Source organism: Pristiophorus japonicus, chromosome 13 (assembly GCF_044704955.1).
Source record: "Pristiophorus japonicus isolate sPriJap1 chromosome 13, sPriJap1.hap1, whole genome shotgun sequence".
Lineage (NCBI taxonomy): Eukaryota > Metazoa > Chordata > Chondrichthyes > Pristiophoridae > Pristiophorus > Pristiophorus japonicus.
The window spans coordinates 37,286,739-37,305,317 of record NC_091989.1 but is presented as its reverse complement, the minus strand read 5'-3'; the positions used below and the strand labels follow the sequence as shown (position 1 = coordinate 37,305,317).

General features: G+C 45.2%; 1 protein-coding gene across 3 annotated transcripts in view; it reads left to right on the top strand.

Annotated features, from left to right (window-relative positions):
* Positions 1–18,579, top strand: part of LOC139278518 (voltage-dependent calcium channel subunit alpha-2/delta-1) — a 794,302-nt gene that overhangs the window by 463,371 nt on the left and 312,352 nt on the right. For all 3 annotated transcript variants that reach the window (XM_070897372.1, XM_070897370.1, XM_070897371.1), the window contains exon 8: positions 7,970–8,039. In XM_070897372.1, the coding sequence (XP_070753473.1) occupies positions 7,970–8,039 (70 nt within the window). The remainder of the gene's footprint in view (positions 1–7,969; positions 8,040–18,579) is intronic.

Here is an 18,579-nt window from a genome sequence, read left to right as displayed (position 1 = left end):
TATTGATAAAATTAAATTTTTCTGTTTTTTAAAACTCTTACGCTGGTAAAAGCAGGCCTGATGCCTGCAAATAGCCCAACTCTCCAACCACGAATGCCCTTTTCCCAGGGATGCGGGTGATCTGTCAAGATTGACAGATCGATAGTTCCGGGTTTCAGCGCATGCACAGCTCATGCCTAAACCCTAACGTACCGAGCCCCTACGGTCCGCAAGTTACAGCCCAATGAAAACTGTTTTCGTTTTCTGCTTCTCATTGGAGCCTGAACGTTAATATCATGTTTCTATGATTCTCCAGGACTCATTGTTACGAAGCTTTAGAAGACTAGTCTTTGTATTATTGAGGCGATCAAAAACAACTCTGAACTCCATTCCCATTCCTTGTAAGCAAATCACGACTGGCGATAACAGTGTCAATTGCTTTTTACAGATCATCACCGTTGCAATTATTTCTGTCTCTGAGACACGCTATTTTAAGTCATTAGCGCATTCAACTGCTTCAGAGTACAGTTTTTCTTTTCTCCAAGAAGTCAAAGCCTCACAGTGAGTTCCTCAGACAATTGTGGAATCGCTATCAGTGCATCCGCTTCACTGCTCCACCTCGTTGTTTGGACTCACTTTAGATGTCTGTTTGCATTTGGCTTGTGTAAGCTCCTAATAAGTTTGTGATGTCATTTATGATCAGATAAAACTGCAGCCACTTGCATTTATATAGCACCTTTAACACACTGCATTTATATAGCGCCTTTAACGCAGTGAAATGTCCCAAGATGCTGCGGAGGAGCGTTAACAGACAAAATTTGACACCGAGCCGCATAGCAATACTAGATCAGGTGGCCAAAAACTTGATCAAAGAGGTAGGTTTAAAGAAGCGTCATAAAGGAGGAGAGACGGGGAGAGGTTTAGGGAGGGAATTCGCGAGCTTCGGGCCTAGGCAGCTGAAGGCACTAATGGTGCTAATGGTGTTCTAGAACATCAAAAAGATCGTTGAGAAGTGGACAGACTTTGATACATTTCTCGTTGACTACAGCAAAGTGATGCGAACAGCACTAGATGCACAGAGCTGTCTTGAATTATGACAACATCAAATATTTCAGATCTTTGTACTTTACCTTTATGTTTCCTGCACCACCCATGCTCTGTCCAATAATGTTATTCAGATCTAATCCATCACGCGGCATCGTTTTCTTGATGTCTTTTTCTAGATTCCCTCGACTTGTATCATCACAAGTCAGTGCTTCAATTTAAGCACTCCAGTGTCTTAACGGCATGTTGACCGGATGTGTCCATGTAACAAGCAAGCAAAGCTGTTGCCTCTTTCTTACTGATGTCTTGGCTGGAATCCAAGATCATTGAAAATATGCCATTCATTTTTAAATTGGCAAATATTTTAGAAGGCACTAATTTTCTCCTACATTCGATCAACACAAATATGTTCCTGTAGCTTAACAAATATGACTGAATTACTGGACTGTGTTTTGGGAAAGTCCACAGCAATCATAATTTATCGTCTCGTTTCTGATTTTTTTCTGAAAGCTGTCATTTCTGCGCTCAAGTATCGACAGCAATCAAGACAAAACTTCCCTGCAGTATTTTATAAAGCGTCGATCCAGCCAAAGTTCATTTCTCTGAGAACTGATCCATTGGAGTCTAGCGATTTCACATCGAGCATGAGACCTCGACTCTTCATGCCTGTGAATATCCCAAGTCATATTTAAATGGCATTCATAGCCTCATGATGACCAAACTGTAGATTCGGTCGGCAGGGCAAACAGCATACACTAATGCAAGAAGTGAATATTTTGGCTGATGACCTTCTGGAATTGGCAGCATTTGCACTGTTGGAAATTGTAGGAAGGAAAAAATTACTGAGCTTTCAGTGCACAAATTAAATATTAAAATCCTTATTAACCTATGAGTTCCAGTAAACTAACGTGAGCAACAAGAATTGAAGATCTAGGCCCCAAAATTCCCTGGTGGATCCACTGTACTCCTGCTGGAATGCCACCAGGCGATCACAGTCTCTCAGGTAAACAGCAGAGAGCCAGTTGAGCCAAATCTCCACCATCTCTGGAATTTTCCTGATTACTTTGTGATCTCTGTCCACCCCTTACAACGAAAGTAACTGCAAGGGGTGGGGTGAGCCAGGGTTGGGGACTGCCTTTTCTGGCATTTTCCACTCTTTAGGCTAGACTGGGACATGAAGTATCAATGGAAATGGATGCACCAAGCGAGGGGGCTGATGGGAATGTGGCTGGGTTGGAGGTGGGGTTGGGGTGAGATCTAGACACCGGCACGATCTAGACACCCCTCTCTGCCTGAATGGTGAAGGCTCAGAATAAAAACCCTGTGTTGTCTGTATATTCTTTGGGTTGAGGAGGGTAATATCTTGTGTGGTGCATCCTCCTTAAATGTTGCCTCATTGTCCCCCCCCCATGATCTCTCTGCCGCACTGCTAGCCCCAAGCTAGCCAGCACCGATATCCTCTTGCACAGTACCTGTACCATCCAGTTTAACGTGACCACCCCTCGTCCGGAAATATCCCTTATCCAGAACAGGTCAGGTCCCGAGGGCTCCGGATAAGGGAGGTTCAACCTGTATTTCTCATTCTATATAACTGCTAGTGCATTGTGAGTGTAAAACAAGGAAATCTGGGATTGCGGCACCACTGCTCCTTATTTAAAAGGTGAGTGGTGATTTTGGAGGTGGATTGTGGGAAGGGCCATATGGCATCAAGCAGTTTAAGGGAATCGATTTTGAGACAGAAAACTGTTGGAAATGGTTTCCGTTGCTGGCCAGAAAAATTAGTCGCCCTGACAATGCTGGAGAACTGCCAAAAATTGCATGGAAGTTCAAGGCTATTACTCTTAAAAAAAAACCTGTGTGGCATTGCAGACTCGAGGATCGAACGTTATTCCACAGAGATAAAATGTCAGACATGCTTTCCCTGAACCTGATATACTGTTTGCAAATTCCTTCCTCTTGGGTTGTTTTACTGAACATGATTTGCATTTTGCCGCACTTGTTTGATGAATGAGAGATAGTGAATGCCTGTCAGTCTCGATCCATCAGTTAAGGACACACTTATAGTTCAATTCCTATAGACCCGATCTTCACGTGAAAAACAGTGCCACCCCAGAATGTGACGTTATCAGAATACAAAATCAGTGTGATAGGGAGTGGAATGCTTATACTGGTGGGGCGAGTTCCCTCTAATTTTATTTTGAGTCGCGTGGCCCGTTAACGGGCTGCGCGGCCCATTCAAACATCTGCGCATGCGCGGTTTTTTGCATTTAAAAACCGGTGAGCCAGCATGGGAGCACCAGAGCGGTGCGTGGCCGTGCAGCTTAAAGGGAACATTGCTGGTGCATTGTCAATACAGTTACTTTTGCTGAGACGTCAGAAAGCTTGCTATTTCCAAATCTGGAAAAATTGCAACATGAATGGGAAAATGCATAAAGGTCTGTGTAAAACTAAAAAAAAATTACATTTATATAGTGGGCCCGAAAATCACTGTCCTCAAAGGGACGGCTTCCGCAGAGTTTGGGCAGTCAATCGAAAAAAATCAATCGGCCGCCGCAGTCGGGTACGTTTCCCTCCCCGAGTCATATTCAGCTTGGGGAGGATTTGAGCGGTGTTCACTTCCGCCAGAATCGGCGCAGTGACGCTGTTGTAAAGGTGAGTTTGCAGTGGAAGGGGAAGCACCGTGCAGGCTGCTAGAAAGCCACCGGGACAGCGAAATTTACCGAGGAAAAGGTAGGGCTTTTCCCGGCAGTGCCCCCGCGAGGTTTTCGATGCGGTGCTTGTACGCAACACCGCTGGGGCCCTTTGGTAGGTAAATCGTTTTATTACTTTTTAGTGTTTTTATTTCATTTTCCAGCATCTGCAGTATTTATCTTTTGATATAGTTTTATTAATTGTCTTGGTTCCTGCTGGATGCTGCACAGAGGTTTGCACATACCCTTGTTCTTTTGTACAACTTTCAGGTTTGACTCTTTAGTGGAGTCCTGTGGGCTGCAGAGACCTGCTTGGCAGGGTTCACCCTGAGGATGGGATGAGTGTTGGGAGGGTGACACCTGGTCAGAAGCAGGGCGGCACGCAGGAGAAGGCGTCGCCATCAGCACCGTGCAGACAGGCAGCGGGCAAGGGAGGCAGCAACCATGATTCATTCATTCTGCACCAGACCAGTGTGCCCGCCATCTTCACCGGCCTGAATCAGGATTGCGGTTGGCTGCTTGGGGACAAGGAATATCCCCTGTCCACTTGGCTGCTCACTCCACTACGGAACCCCAGGACAGCACCAGAGCATGCATATAAAGATGCTCATTGCGTCACCAGGTGCATCATCGAGCAGTGCATAGGCATCCTTAAACAGAGGTTCTGGTGCCTGGACCACTCTGGTGGCACCTTGCAGTACTCTCCTTAATGGGTCTCTATAATCGTCGTGTTCTGCTGAATGCTGCACAACCTGGCCATCAAGAGGGGCCAACCGCTGGAGGTTGAGCTAGCAGTACCACCTGAGGAGGAGGCCCGTCACCCCAGAGCTAGGAGGCGTCGACCCATCGCCACCCTGGAAGGACCAGGTGCAGACTGGCCAGCACCCTCTTGGGAGGGTGCGTCCTCACAAATATGGAGGTGCCTGACACCTCCCCTGCAATCTCCCTCCATGCATTATATACTGCCTGTCTGCCAGGTCTCCCCATGTCAGGAAACAGTATTCTTCTTCTGTCCTCCATACCATCCATCAGTGTCGCCAGCTCCATATCAGTGAACCTGTTGGCTCTCCTTGAACCTCTTACAGCCATCGTTCCAAACTCCTTCCAACCTCCTTCCCCCTTCAGAGCCTTGCTGCAGAGCAGCTGGCTCATTAGAAACCCTTACCTGCATGCTGAATTTCTCAGTGGTGATAACGCTCAAATTAAGACAGCCACACTGCTGAAAAATCCACTTTGGAAGGATTCATTAGTGCTGGAACCCATTTGTTCACTTTTGGAGCTGAATATGGGGTGGTCCAGCCATGAAAAAGTTTTGGCGCTAATGGCCACAAAAAGGTGGGAGGAGCACCAGTGTCTCATCATGTCTCAGAAATAGCGCAAAGTGCTTCACTAACAGTGAGTTACTTCGAAGTGCAGTGATAACCATGTGGCCACACATGGCGACTATTTTGCACACAGCAGGATTGAAGGAAACAACAATGAGATAAATGACCAATTATTCTGCTTTTGGTGGTTGTATTTGATGGAAGAAACTTGCCCAAGGCCAAGAAATCTCCTTCGTCTTCTTGCAATAGTGCCATGGGATTTTTAATATCTATCTGACTCGCAGCATCATTTGAAATTCAGCACTTCTAATAATTCAGTGCTCCACTGAAGTGTGAGCCCAGAGTATGTGCTGAAGTCCTGAAATGATCTACAATGTTTTGATTCAGAGATGCTATAATTTGAACCAAGCTGAAAGCTAAATTGCAGATGCCCAATTAGGAGTGATGACAATGTTGCAGTGAATCAAGTAGGCTTTCTTTAGGAGTAGAAGGTATAGTTGGTGGGTAGGGGATCTTGGTAAATGCTGGTAGCATCTCCACCTGTTCAGTCCCAACAGGAAATTGAAAGTTGCCCCAAAACAGTACACTGTTTGTGTTATGTATAGAAGAACTTCATGAGGCTGAGTACTGTGAGCTAAAATTAGTGTGACCTTAGTTTTCTTTATTACAACTCCAGAGTGCCTAAACAACATGGCAGCCAACCTTTTATACTCGCCCTGCATGTGTGTGCAGGTGACCATTAGGACTCCAACAGTCACGCCCTCTGGTGGCAAGTATTACATAGTTACATACATAACAGTTTGAATTTCTAGCGTTCAAGTTATCCACCATGTTTAACTTGATAGGAAAAGTTTTAAGAAAGAAGACCTTGCATGTTATTTAGTGCCTTATCACATCCCATAGACACATCTCAAAACACTTCACAACCGATGAATGACCTTGCAGTATCATGGCGCGATATGTAGCTTAACAGAGCAGCCTTTTGCACACAGCAAGAAAAAACAAACAGCAATGAGGCAAATGACTAGTCAGTTTACTTTTGGTGGTGTTGGTAAAGAGACGAATGTTAGCCAGATACCAGAGAAGCTTCCTGGTCTGCTTTGAATCGCGCCATGGGAACCTTTAACACCCATCTTCAGCACTAAAACAGATAAAGGGGTTCTAAGCTTAAGTTGCAACCATGTCAACTTCTGACTCAGAGCCAAGAGTGCTGCCAAGTTGTACAATTTTAAATATGCAGTAGTGACTAAAATTAGGTATCCATCAGCTGCCGATGGAGAAGATTTCCCCTGCACCAGCTGCAGTGAAATCATAAACACATCCTAAAGAAGATATTGAAGATATCACCGCACCTAGTGATAGAGGAACTCCCCCCGCCACCCCCCCACCAACACCACCCCATCACTGGCTCCATGTGTGGAATTTAACCTTTTCAGAGTAATTTCTAAGCTACTATCTGCAAGGTATAGTGGGAAGATATAATGCATGTACTTCTATACCAGCATTTGGTGGACACTGCTGAGAACTAGCATTTTATAATGCAAACATGTCAATGCTATTATCCAAAACAGTATGGGCCCGAAATTGGTCATCATACCGCCTCCTACCGCCGGCGTACCAACCAAAAATGCGATTTTGATCAAAAAACACCTGCATACTGCCGACATACCGCTCGGCAGAATATTCATCATCGACATACCGCTGGGCTCCTTCCATGCTGTAAATGCCTATGATTCTATGGCATCCTTTGTAAACCTATGTAATGTAATCCTATGAGAGTAAAAACCTTTTTCTTGTCAGCATGGCCTCATGATGGTGGAATTTGGCACTTATTCTTGGAAGTGAAATTATATACTAACAGCCAAGATGATTTACATATCAGGAATCTAATTTAGGGGAAGGTTGAGGAAGCTGGGCATGTTCTCTTTGGAAAATAGATTACATGATGACATAATTAAAATCTTCAATATTAAAAAAGGAAATTGGATAAATACTTGAAGGTAAAAAAAATGACAAGGCTATGGGGAAAGTGCAGGGGTGTGGGACTAATTGGATAGTTCTACCAAGGAGCCGAATGGTCGCCTTCTGTGCTGTATCATACGACTGATACAGAGGAGGTTGATGAAACTGGTTGAGCCAACTTGTTTACCGTGGTGCAGAGTTCAAATATCTGGGGACACAAGTTAACAATTAGGTAGTAGGGAGTGAAGTTAGCAGAACGTTCTTTACTCATAACGTAATAGATTTGTGGACTTTCAGGGAACGTCACTGAAACAAACAGTGCAACTATTCTTATTAGGCCTCATTGCCTTTTTTACTCCTCAATGAAATGATGTCCCTGTATTTTCTGTGTTCCACAGATATTTATGAAATTATAAACTGTATTCGTGAAAAGTTACTCTTCAACTATCAGCGCTGCTCTCTTTAAATGGGAGTTAGTTGAAATGTGAAGCTGTGATTTTACTTGAAACAAGTATGACTGAAGACTTGTAGTTCAAAGTATGAACAGGCACTCTGCGTAACTACATTGATCTATAGAGAGGAAAAAGTGGAAGAATGCTTCAATTTCTCTACTTTTATCCATTCCAGAGAATCTTATCAAACCCATCCAGGGACCGACTTTGTAATTCCTTGCACTGGTTCGCAACCTTTGCAACAACTGTCTACGTGTTGCAATTAATGACAAACTAACCCAAACCAATCCATGGTTCATTCATTACAAGTATCACCCTCTTCTCTCATTATCAGCATCCTTATCTCTGATAATTATTTGTAAGTTGGTTAATTATTTACAAAATGGCATAATTCCCTTGTTTCATGAAGTGCTTTGGCCCCATATCTAATCAATTTCCTTGGTGAATTATGTGGATTTGTTGAAAGCTGATTTAATCACTGGTTCCAATCAAGTTCCATTTTTTGCTTTATTTTCAGCATCTCCATGGGTGGATCTAACGAAGACTGTCAACAGGATTGACTTGTATGACGTCCGGAGAAGACCATGGTAAGGGCTGCTGGGATCATTTCATACCATTAGTAATTCACACATATTCTTGGCTTTCACCTCTGCTGAATCCTGAATATTATTTATAACAATGTAGCAAGAAAAAAAGGAACACTTACATATATAGCGATCTTAAAGTAGATTATTAGTATAAAGCACAAACATTCCTTTTGTTTATTGAAAAAGACAAAATTTTTCATGGACAGTTCTGAGTGCTGATGGTGATCTTTGGTCGAACTTGCTTGGAGGATTTGCTGAGCCAAGACAGCAGGAAGGAGTTTAACCGGCATGTACAGATTTAGGCCCTTACCCAGCATGCTGAGAGGTTGTTCGCTGTATTGTTGAGCTCAGTAATTCTGTCTTGCCAGTTTCCTTCATGATTTTATTGGTTGACAGAGTTTACTGTAAATCTATTTCAGGGAAGAAGAAAAAAAGCACATAAAGGTGCTCAAATCAATCATGTAGATTTTACTTAATCCTTTAATTGTTCAGAGTTATTGATGGAACTGCAGCATTACTCATGCACTTCCATAATGGCTCAATACATAAATATAACCTGTGATCAAGCACCTAGCAATATAGACTGGGAAGATTACTGTTGCGTATGGAGAAAGAGTCAGACTGAACACTGTGAACTCAAAGTAAAGTGTGACCTTAGTCTTTTATTGCAGGTCTCCAGAGTGCCTCTCCAACCTGTGAAGCCTCCTTAAATACCTGTGCTCCCAAGGGATTATGGGATCCTTGGGACTCCAGGGGATGAGCCCTCTGGTGGCTGTACAGAGTAAATACAGGTTTACATATATAACAATACTCCCCCGCCAAAGTAACTATTTACAAGGTGAGTCGATCTGGGGCCTTTCTTTCCCTGGTTGATCGTCTCGGTGCAAATGCTAGTTTTGGTGAATTGTTTGTTGGGCCCTCGCTGGGCTGATGTGCAGCAGGCCTTGCTGGGCTGCCTGGTGTGTTGGGCCCTGCAGGGCTGCTGTGGATGATGGGTTCTGCTTCGTGGTCAACCATGGTGCCAGTTGCCATTGGTGTGTATGTTGGGGGAATGAAAAAAAGGTAGGGTCCAAGATGGGGTGCTCAGGATAGTCTGTGATCTGAGTTTGATTTGGTCCAAGTGTTTCCGGTGAATGAGTCCATTTGAAAGTTTGACCCGAAACACCCTGCTCCCCTCTTGCCACTTGGGACCTTGTCCATAATTTAATACAAATACAGGATCATTGATTTCAATCTCGCGTGACACATTTGCGCTGTCATGGTATGCACTTTGTTGAAGCCGCCTGCTCTCTACCTGTTCATGTAGATCAGGGTGAACTAACGAGAGCCTTGTCTTAAGTGCTCTTTTCATGAGCAATTCAGCAGGTGGGATCCCAGTGAGTGAGTGGGTTCTTGTGCGGTAGCTAAGCAGGACTCGGGATAGGCGAGTCTGCAGTGAGCCTTCAGTTACCCTCTTCAAGCCTTGCTTGATGGTTTGCACTGCTCTCTCTGCCTGACCATTGGACGCTGGTTTAAACGGGGCAGATGTGATATGTTTCATCCCGTTACGGGTCATGAATTCTTTGAACTCAGCACTGGTAAAACATGGCCCGTTGTCGCTCACCAGGACATCGGGTAAGCCGTGAGTGGCAAACATGGCCCGCAGGCTTTCGGTAATGGCAGCGGATGTATTAGCCGACATTATCTCATTCAATCCACTTGGAGTATGCATCTACAACCACAAGGAACATTTTACCCAAGAACGGGCCTCCATAGTCGGTGTACCCTGGACCACGGTTTGGAGGGCCAAGATCATAAACTTAGCGGTGCCTCCCTGGATGCATTGCTTAACTGCGAGCATGTATTACTCTAAGTCCGCATCGATACCGGGCCACCACACGTGGGACCTGGCTATCGCTTTCATCATTACGATGCCTGGGTGGGTACTGTGGAGGTCATTGATGAAGGTGTCTCTGCCCTTCTTGAGGACCACTACTCGATTGCCCCACAGAAGGCAGTCTCTGCCTGTATAGACATTTCATCTTTGCACCGCTGGAATGGCTTTATCTCTTCCTACATTTCCACTGGGACACTGGACCAGCTCCCGTGAATCACACAGCTTTTGACTAGAGATAATAAGGGGTCCTGGCTTGCCAGGTTTTGATCTGCCGGGCAGTGACGGGTGATTGCTCACTCTCAAATGCTTCCATAACCATGGCTAGATCTGCGGGCTGCGCCGTTTCCACCCCCATGGTGGACAATGGCAGCCTACTGAGAGCATCGGCGCAGTTTTCTGTGGCTGGCCTGTGGCGGATGGCGTAGTTCTATCTGGACAACGTGAGTGCCCATCTCTGGATGCGGGTCGATGCGTTGGTATTTATCCCTTTACTCTCGGAAAACAGGGATATAAGTGGCTTATGGTCTGTTTCCAATTCGAATTTTAGCCCAAACAGGAATTGATGCATTTTCTTTACCCCATAGACACAAGCTAACGCTTCTTTTTCAATCATGCTGTCGGCTCTCTCAGCCTTAGACAGACTCCTGGATGCATAAGCAACCGGTTACTGTTTCCCGAAATCAATAGCTTGTTGCAGTACACACCCGACGCCATATGACGATGCATCACATGCTACTACCAAACGCTTACATGGATCATACAACACAAGCAATTTGTTTAAGCATAACAATTTTCTCGCTTTTACAAAGGCATTTTCTTGGCTTTTGCCCTAAATCCATTCACCCCGTTTTCGTAGTAAGACATGTAGTGGTTCTAACAGTGTGCTGAGATCCAGTAAGAAGTTACCAAAGTAGTTCAAGAGTCCCAGAAACGACCGCAGCTCCGTCACATCATGTGGACTCGGTGCGTTCTCGATTGCCTCCGTCTTCGCGTTGGTGGGCCTGATGCCGTCCGCCACAATCCTCCTTCCCAAGAACTCCACTTCAGGCGCCAGGAAAATGCACTTCGAGCGTTTTAACCTGAGCCCCACGTGGTTGAGTTGAGTAAGAACGTCCTCAGGTTCTGCAGGTGCTCGACTGTGTTCCTACCTGTGACCAAGATGTCGTCCTGGAAGACCACGGTGTGCGGCACTGACTTCAGTAAACTTTCCATGTTTCCCTGGAATATTGCCACCGCTAATCGGATTCCAAATGAGTATCTGTTATAAACAAAAGGACCTTTGTGCGTGTTGATGCAGGTGAGGGCCTTCGATGACTCCTCCAGTTCCTGCGTCATGTAGGCTGAAGTCAGATCCAACTTCGTGAACATCTAGGTGGATCTGCACACTTGCTCCTTGGAATTTCCCAATGCCTGGTTCAAACAGCGAAGGAAATTTGTTTAAGACCTGGGCACACGAAGTGTCGTCAGCGGGCGATAGTGCTCGCACGTCGTCCCAATTCCAGCGTATCTTTCCCAGCCAGCTCCTGCCGAGCAGTGTGGGACCATCGCCTGGTACCACCCAAAGTAGTAGCTTGTGCACCGCTCCATCGTAGGAGACCTTTACGGTAGCACTGCCGATTACAGGAATCAGTTCTTTAGTGTAAGTTCTTAGTTTCGTGCAAACTGGAGTTAAGACTGGCCTTGAGGCCTTGTTGCACCACAACCTTTCGAAAGTCTTTTTGCCCATGGTGGACTGGCTCGCGCCCGTATCCAGCTCCATTGATACTGGGAGTGCATTTAGTTCAACATTCAGCATTATCGGGGGACAATTCGTGGTGAATGTGTGCACCCCATGTACTTCTGCCTCCTCTGTCTGAGGCTCTGGTTCGTCGTGATCCTCCATGGATCTGTCCTTCTCTGCAACATGGTGGTTTGCAGGTTTAACAGGCTTTGCAGCTCGCCTGCATACTCGTTGGAAGTGTCCCATTGTTCCACAGCCCTTGCAAATGTACTCTTTGAATCAGCATGAATGGAAACGAAAATCACCCCCACAGCGTCAACAAGGTGTTAATGGCCTTGCATTAATCACCCTTGATGGTGGACTGAGTCATCTGAGGACATTCAGCTGCAGGTATGTGTGACTTGCCCTGTACGTTACAATTCGAAAACAACATCACTTTGTTCACAGTACTTGTAGCAGCACTTATGTGCTGAGAGATTTGCTTCGTATTATCACTGGTGGCAATGAACGCCTGGGCTATCGCTATGGCTTTACTCAAGGTTGGGGTCTCTATAGTCAAAAGTTTGCGAAGTATGGTTTCGTGCCAAGTACGAAAAAGTCTCTGAGCATGTACTCCAAATGTCTTCAAATTCGCAATGTCCTGCAAGGCGTCTTAGCTCGGCGACATAACTCGCCACTTCCTGGCCTTCAGACCTTTTGTAGGTGTAGAACTGGTACCTCGCCATCAGAACGCTTTCCTTCGGGTTCAAATGTTCTCGAACCAGTGTGCACAAATCGTCGTACGATTTCTCCGTGGGTTTCGCTGGAGTGAACAGATTCTTCATGAGGCCATACGTTGGTGCCCCACAGACGGTGAGGAGGATCGCCCTTTGTTTGGCAGCGCTCTCTTCCTCATCTAGCTTGTTGGCTACAAAGTATTGGTCGAGTCGCTCCACAAAAGTTTCCCAATCATCTCTCTCCGAGAATTTCTCCAGGTTGCCCACTGTTCTCTGCATCTTTGGGTTCGCTATCTGTATCTCGTCGCCAGTTGTTGTGTATGGAGAAAGAGTCATACTGAACACTGAACTCAAAGTAAAGTGTGACCTTAGTCTTTTATTGCAGGTCTCCAGATTGCCTCTCCAACCTGTGAAGCCTCCTTAAATATCTATGCTCCCAAGGATTATGGGATCCCTTGGGACTCCAGGGGATGAGCCCTCTGGTGGCTGTACAGAGTAAATACAAGTTCACATATATAACAGTTACAAGTTCCATCCCCGATCTTTGTTGAGTTAGGTGATCTCAGTTGAGGTGGTGTTGGAATCTGCTTCTGGAGTCCCACGACTCGGGAGAGGGGCAAGAATCATTGTGGAATCCTACTCCTCATCGATACGCTGGGTAGAACATGTGTGTGGAATGAACAGCATGTCTTAGTTGTGATGCCCTCCCAAGGTTGACCAGCTTGGCAACACATGAGGGTATTTGGGCATTGCACCTGTGAAACTATAGACCAGCATGACTCAGGAGAAAATTGGGGGAAAACATTGTGTGTCGAAGACAGGGATGTCCAAACTGCAGCCTTGAAGCCAGGTGCAGCTTCGGAACCTTAGCACCCTGGGCCTTGAAGCAACTCATGAGAAATGAGAATGACTGTGTTTGCTTTGATATTTAGGTAGAAGAGACACTGAGGATGACCCATAGTGCAAAGGAACAATTGTCAAAATAAATCCATCCCTTTGGGAGATTTTAACCTTTCATCATAGTTTGATATTGTGTCACTATTAATTAGATTGGTCTTTCTGGCTCTGGTTATAGTTAAGTTGTGTGCCATGGAAGTTCATAGTTCAAAGTTACGCTGTGACTGGTGTGACAAGGGGTCATAATTTGCAGTGCCAGGGCATCTAACAGCTAGACTTGGCCTTGCACATTCAGGTTTTTTACATTTTTTGTGTGGCAAGTTGCTGAACTTGCGAGCTGATAACAGTGCAGCGAGGGAAACCGGGCATCAGGGACCTGAGTGAACAGAGCTAGCAACTGGCTACCTCCTTAACCAATCAGATGGAATTAACAGCACGAGGACTGAGAAGGAAGTGTAAATTAGAGTGGGTGAATTCAATGTCAAATTAGGTACAGAAGGAGAAACAAAGGGAGGGAAAGAAAAATTGGATTAAAAGTGCAAGAAAAAGAGGCTGACAAGAAAAGTTTAAAAAAACGTTAATTTAAAATTTGACATTTAAAAAATCTCTAACAGCAATTAAAACATGAAGGAATGAGACTCCACACTTGAAATAGTTAATTTTCAGTGCCAGAGAGGTTGATTGGCAGTAAATAACATTTATCACATCGTTAAAGGATACTTCATAGAATAATAGAAATTGACGGCGCAGAAGGAGGCCATTCAGCCCATCGTGTCTGTGGCGGTACTGAGACTGAAATGGACAAGATATATTTAATTCATATCTACCCCACAAATACATCAACTTCATGCCGTTCAATGCATTTCGATGGTGATGCAGGCAGCGAGATGCTGTTTTCGCAAAGCGGCACATCTTGGACAGCAATGTTTAGATTTCCCTATTTAACCTCGCATCTGCCCCTCACCTGAAGTTTCTGTAGCATTTGCTCATAAATAACGGTGAGCGCTTTAGCCTTGCCCTTATTGTGACACCAAATTAGGCGCCATTATCTCTCTGTGGATGATGGCAATGTGAATGGCCTCCGTGGAAACATGCGATTAGTTTCAAATTTTAAAATATTAAACGCATAGTTCCCCTATCCATGAATTTAGTTAAGTGGTGTTGGTCTTGTAGTGTTCCCCAGCCAGAAGGTGGGGCAGTTAGCCTGCTGCTAGGCCTTTGCCAACACTAGTTAGCAATCAGTCACCAGCATGTGTGTATAAATGAGCAGAGATGACTTGGAGTTTGCTGCCCTTCCTTGTGGGGAAGCACACAGCCTGTTTGACACCATTTGTTGATAGTGTACTGCTATTGTTATGTAGTTCTCAGGTTTCCTAAACAATGAAGGAACTTTGGCCTAGAAAACCGAGTAGGCCGGAAACCTGCCTGTAACAGCGTGGACCAAGGCAGAAAGAGCGCAGGCACTAGTATTTTGGTGTGGCCTGCTAATTTACAGGAGCAGAGCGGAGAATCTCTAATGCAACGCGCTCTTTCTGGCATTAAGCTCAACAGGAGGCCAAAGGTCGCGTCTGAAGATTCGGTGCAGCGATCTCGGGCAGTGTGCTATGTCGGATCATTTGGTGACGGCTCCTGGGTTTTGCTATTGAGTCCGCTGATTGCCTTGCAGGGTTGGAGCATTATGCGTTGTGGCTGATGACAAGGCATTTGTTTGTCCTGTGCTCCCCTCTCTTACTGTTACGGACATTTCTCTGGGTCTTGTGTGGGGTCCACAAATGTGTGCCAGGCTACCTGATACTCCCACCTTCGCTGGCTGCCATAGCGCCACACATCTTTGATGTTCAGTGCTCCACCATGGTGCTGGAGGAGAAGGGGGATGAGGATGTACTGTCTTGCAGCATGCAGTGACACTGCACTAGCCTGCATATCACAGAGGGCATTCACTCCCTAGTGAGTAGCTCTTAAAGCACAGGCTGAGATCTGGAGGTACTGTGACTGGAAACACCACATAAAGATTGTGGAACAGATGTCCTTAAATTGTTGCTTTTTAAAAAATGTGCTCTGGGATGTGGGTGTCACAGGCAAGGCATGAGACATCAATGGAAAAAATTGAAAAAAAGGGGGAACATAACTCTTGGTCAGGAATTCATTGGTGTAAATGGTGTATAAGAGAGTTAAATTACAATTTTAACAGTAGACTCTTGAAGAACTCCTGGTGAGAATATGCTGTCAAGCCTTTTGAAAGCAGACTTTTCGCTGGGCGGGCCACATTGTTCACATGCATGACACAAGACTCCCAAAGCAAGCGCTCTACTTGGAACTCCTACACGGCAAGCGAGCCCCAGGTGGGCAGAGGCAACGTTTCAAGGACACCCTCAAAGCCTCCCTGATAAAGTGCAACATCCCCACTGACACCTGGGAATCCCTGGCCAAAGACCGCCCTAAGTGGAGGAAGTGCATGGGGAGGGCACTAAACACCTTGAGTCTCATCGCCGAGAGCATGCAGAAAACAAGCGCAGGCAGTGGATGGAGCATGCAGCAAACCAGACTCCCCACCCACCCTTTCCTTCAATGACTGTCTGTTCCACCTGTGACAGAGACTGTGAACAGTCACCTGAGAACTCACATTTAGAGCGGACGCAAGTCTTTCTCGATTTCGAGGGACTGCCTATGATGATAATGAATATCATTTTATCAGTTTCTAAACTAGAAAAACCCCAATGTATAAATTAGTTTCTAAACTAGAAAAAGCCCAATGTATAAATTAGTTTCTAAACTAGAAATACCCCAATGTATAAATTAGTTTCTAAACTAGAAAACCCCAATGTATAAATTTAAGAGAATGCAGCTTTGATTTTTCCTGAGATTATTGCAACCGATACTGTTTGACTGACCAGAGGGGTGATTTAATGCATCATATTGCAAGTATGTTTTCACTCCAACAGCTCTCCATAGTTAGCTTATCCCAGCAGCTGTTTACTGTATGGATTCTTGATCACTGCTGCTTTCTCCCGCCGCGCCATGCTGTCAACGACTGCACGCACAGCCGTGCTTTGGAGAGGGCGGTAAGAGGAGCGGCGAGCTCCAAAATGGATGAACGTGCAGCAACGACGTCCCTCTCCTAATTTAAATACTTCCCGTGAGCGCAGGCAATGGCAGCGCTGCCGACCTGCCGAAAATGGCGGCAGCCACAGGACTGGCCGGAAGTGAGGCGGCGGCCATTTTATTTAGAAAAACGGGCCTCAACAACCAATGCTAACACCTCCAATTTCTCGGCTGGCATGTTCACTATTGGCGTAAAATTGTCATCTTGCAGTCTCCTCCACGTGCATTTCTAATAGTTGTTTAATTGAGACATTGAAGGAACATCTATAGATTCTGCTGCTCAGACTGACATCCTGTTACAAATAGCATGCACAGACTGTGAACTTGCCACATGGGAGATTGCAGGCGCAATTACTATTTTGTGACGCCATGCACTGAACCACCAGGAGCAGGAGTGATACTGGCCTGGGACCAATTGCCTGAATCCTCACAATGAGATTAGAAACTAACACCCTGTGCAGGGTGAACAGAAGAGGAAGAAAATAAACAAAAAGTTAGGGAGAAAAAATATATTTTTAATCGGGGGAAATAAAACTGGAACTTTATAAATAGAAGATAACGATGGAGCGGTCAGTCAGTGGAATGCCCTGCACACTTCTCTGCCAGTTACTGTGAGATTTGTGTGGGTGAAATTGTAGAAATCTACAGGCATGAACCATTAATTAATACATTGCTCGCAGCACAGTATGTTGCGAGTGTCAATCAAATATAATGAATAATGTACTTGTGCTTCCTGAGTCTCGGGGCTCTCTGCCCCAGTGTCATATTCCGTGTCTCAAAAGTGCTCAATGGATTCTTTTTCACTTGCATTTTGCATTTCTGTAAAGTCGATAAATGTTGCTGTAAATCTTATGCAAATTGAAACAGAATCTGGCACAGAATGCCTGACCTAGTCATTTTAATTGCACAGCATGTTAAAACACATTAGAATACCTACAGTGAAAAATATCACATTTAATTACAGTACTCAAATATAATTTTGAGTTATTTGATTAAACATCTGTTTTTAAACTATTTTATATATATATATTTAAATATTTTTGCTCCAATGGTTTTAGAAATTAAAATTCTCAGGCCATGCGATGGAATGCACAGTATAGGCAATGATGCTCACTGATGATGGTTTTTCATTGCTGTTGGCACTAATATTGAGTTAGATTTATAGGGTTCAAATTTGCCCAGAAGTTGCTCCGTTTTTTTTTTGAGCGACTTGATTTTTCTGGAGTATCTTAAAAATCCCCATTTTGCACATTCAATTTGCGCCAGTGTAAGTGAGTTAGGATAATTTTAGTTTAGTTTTTTTTTTCAAAAGGGGGCGTTAACCAGCCACCTACACCCATTTTGGCCATTTAAGCCAGATTGGACAGCAAATAGTTACTTCAAACTAACTTATGCCAGCGTATGTGGCCACTTGTGGCTGCACAGAAAACCCTTGCAGAGAGTTAAGAAATCAGCGCAGGTCGGTACATCTGAGACCATTCGGCCAGAGATAGGGGCGGGAAGGGAAGTGGAGAGGACCTTGCAAATCACTAAACAAAGCACAACAACATTCAAGAAGAAATAAAAAATAAAACTAAGTCCCACCTTCCTATCAAAACTCGGCCCAGGAAGTCAGCGGGCCGGCCGGTGCGAGAGGTCACTTGGCCGGAGATAGGTGTGGGACGACCAGGGAGAGCACAGGGAACTGGCCACAGGCTCGCAGAAGACACAGGCTGGCTGCAGGAATCAACCTCACGGACAGGCTGCAATAGGCTGGGTGGGGAGGCGGGGTGGACAAGGAGGGAGAGAGAAGTCACATGACTGAAGGGGAGAGGGGGAGAGAACAAAAGACCTTTGGGTGTGGTCCATATACATACCTTGGGGGAGGGAGAGAGACAGACAGAATTGGGAAACTCTGCTGTGCTGCCTGATTTGCTGCCATTTCACCTTCTTTGACCTTCTTTGAAAGTTTAACTTTTACTTTAAGTATGGGTGGAGCAATATCAATGCCACACCGTTTGCGAGCGTTCTGCATCAATGTGCTATGTAGGAGACAATTGATATAACAGAACAGTCAAATGGTTAGCAGCACAGGAGGGAGCAGGATGGGTGGCATGAGTAGACTCACATATAGCAGGCCAGGCAGCAGGTTGATTTGAAGAGCCACGATGAATTTTCAGGACTTACCTTCTCCCTCGCGCGTGGGCCCAGCTTGTGCAGTACTGATTGTTTTTTTCCAGGTAGGACCCA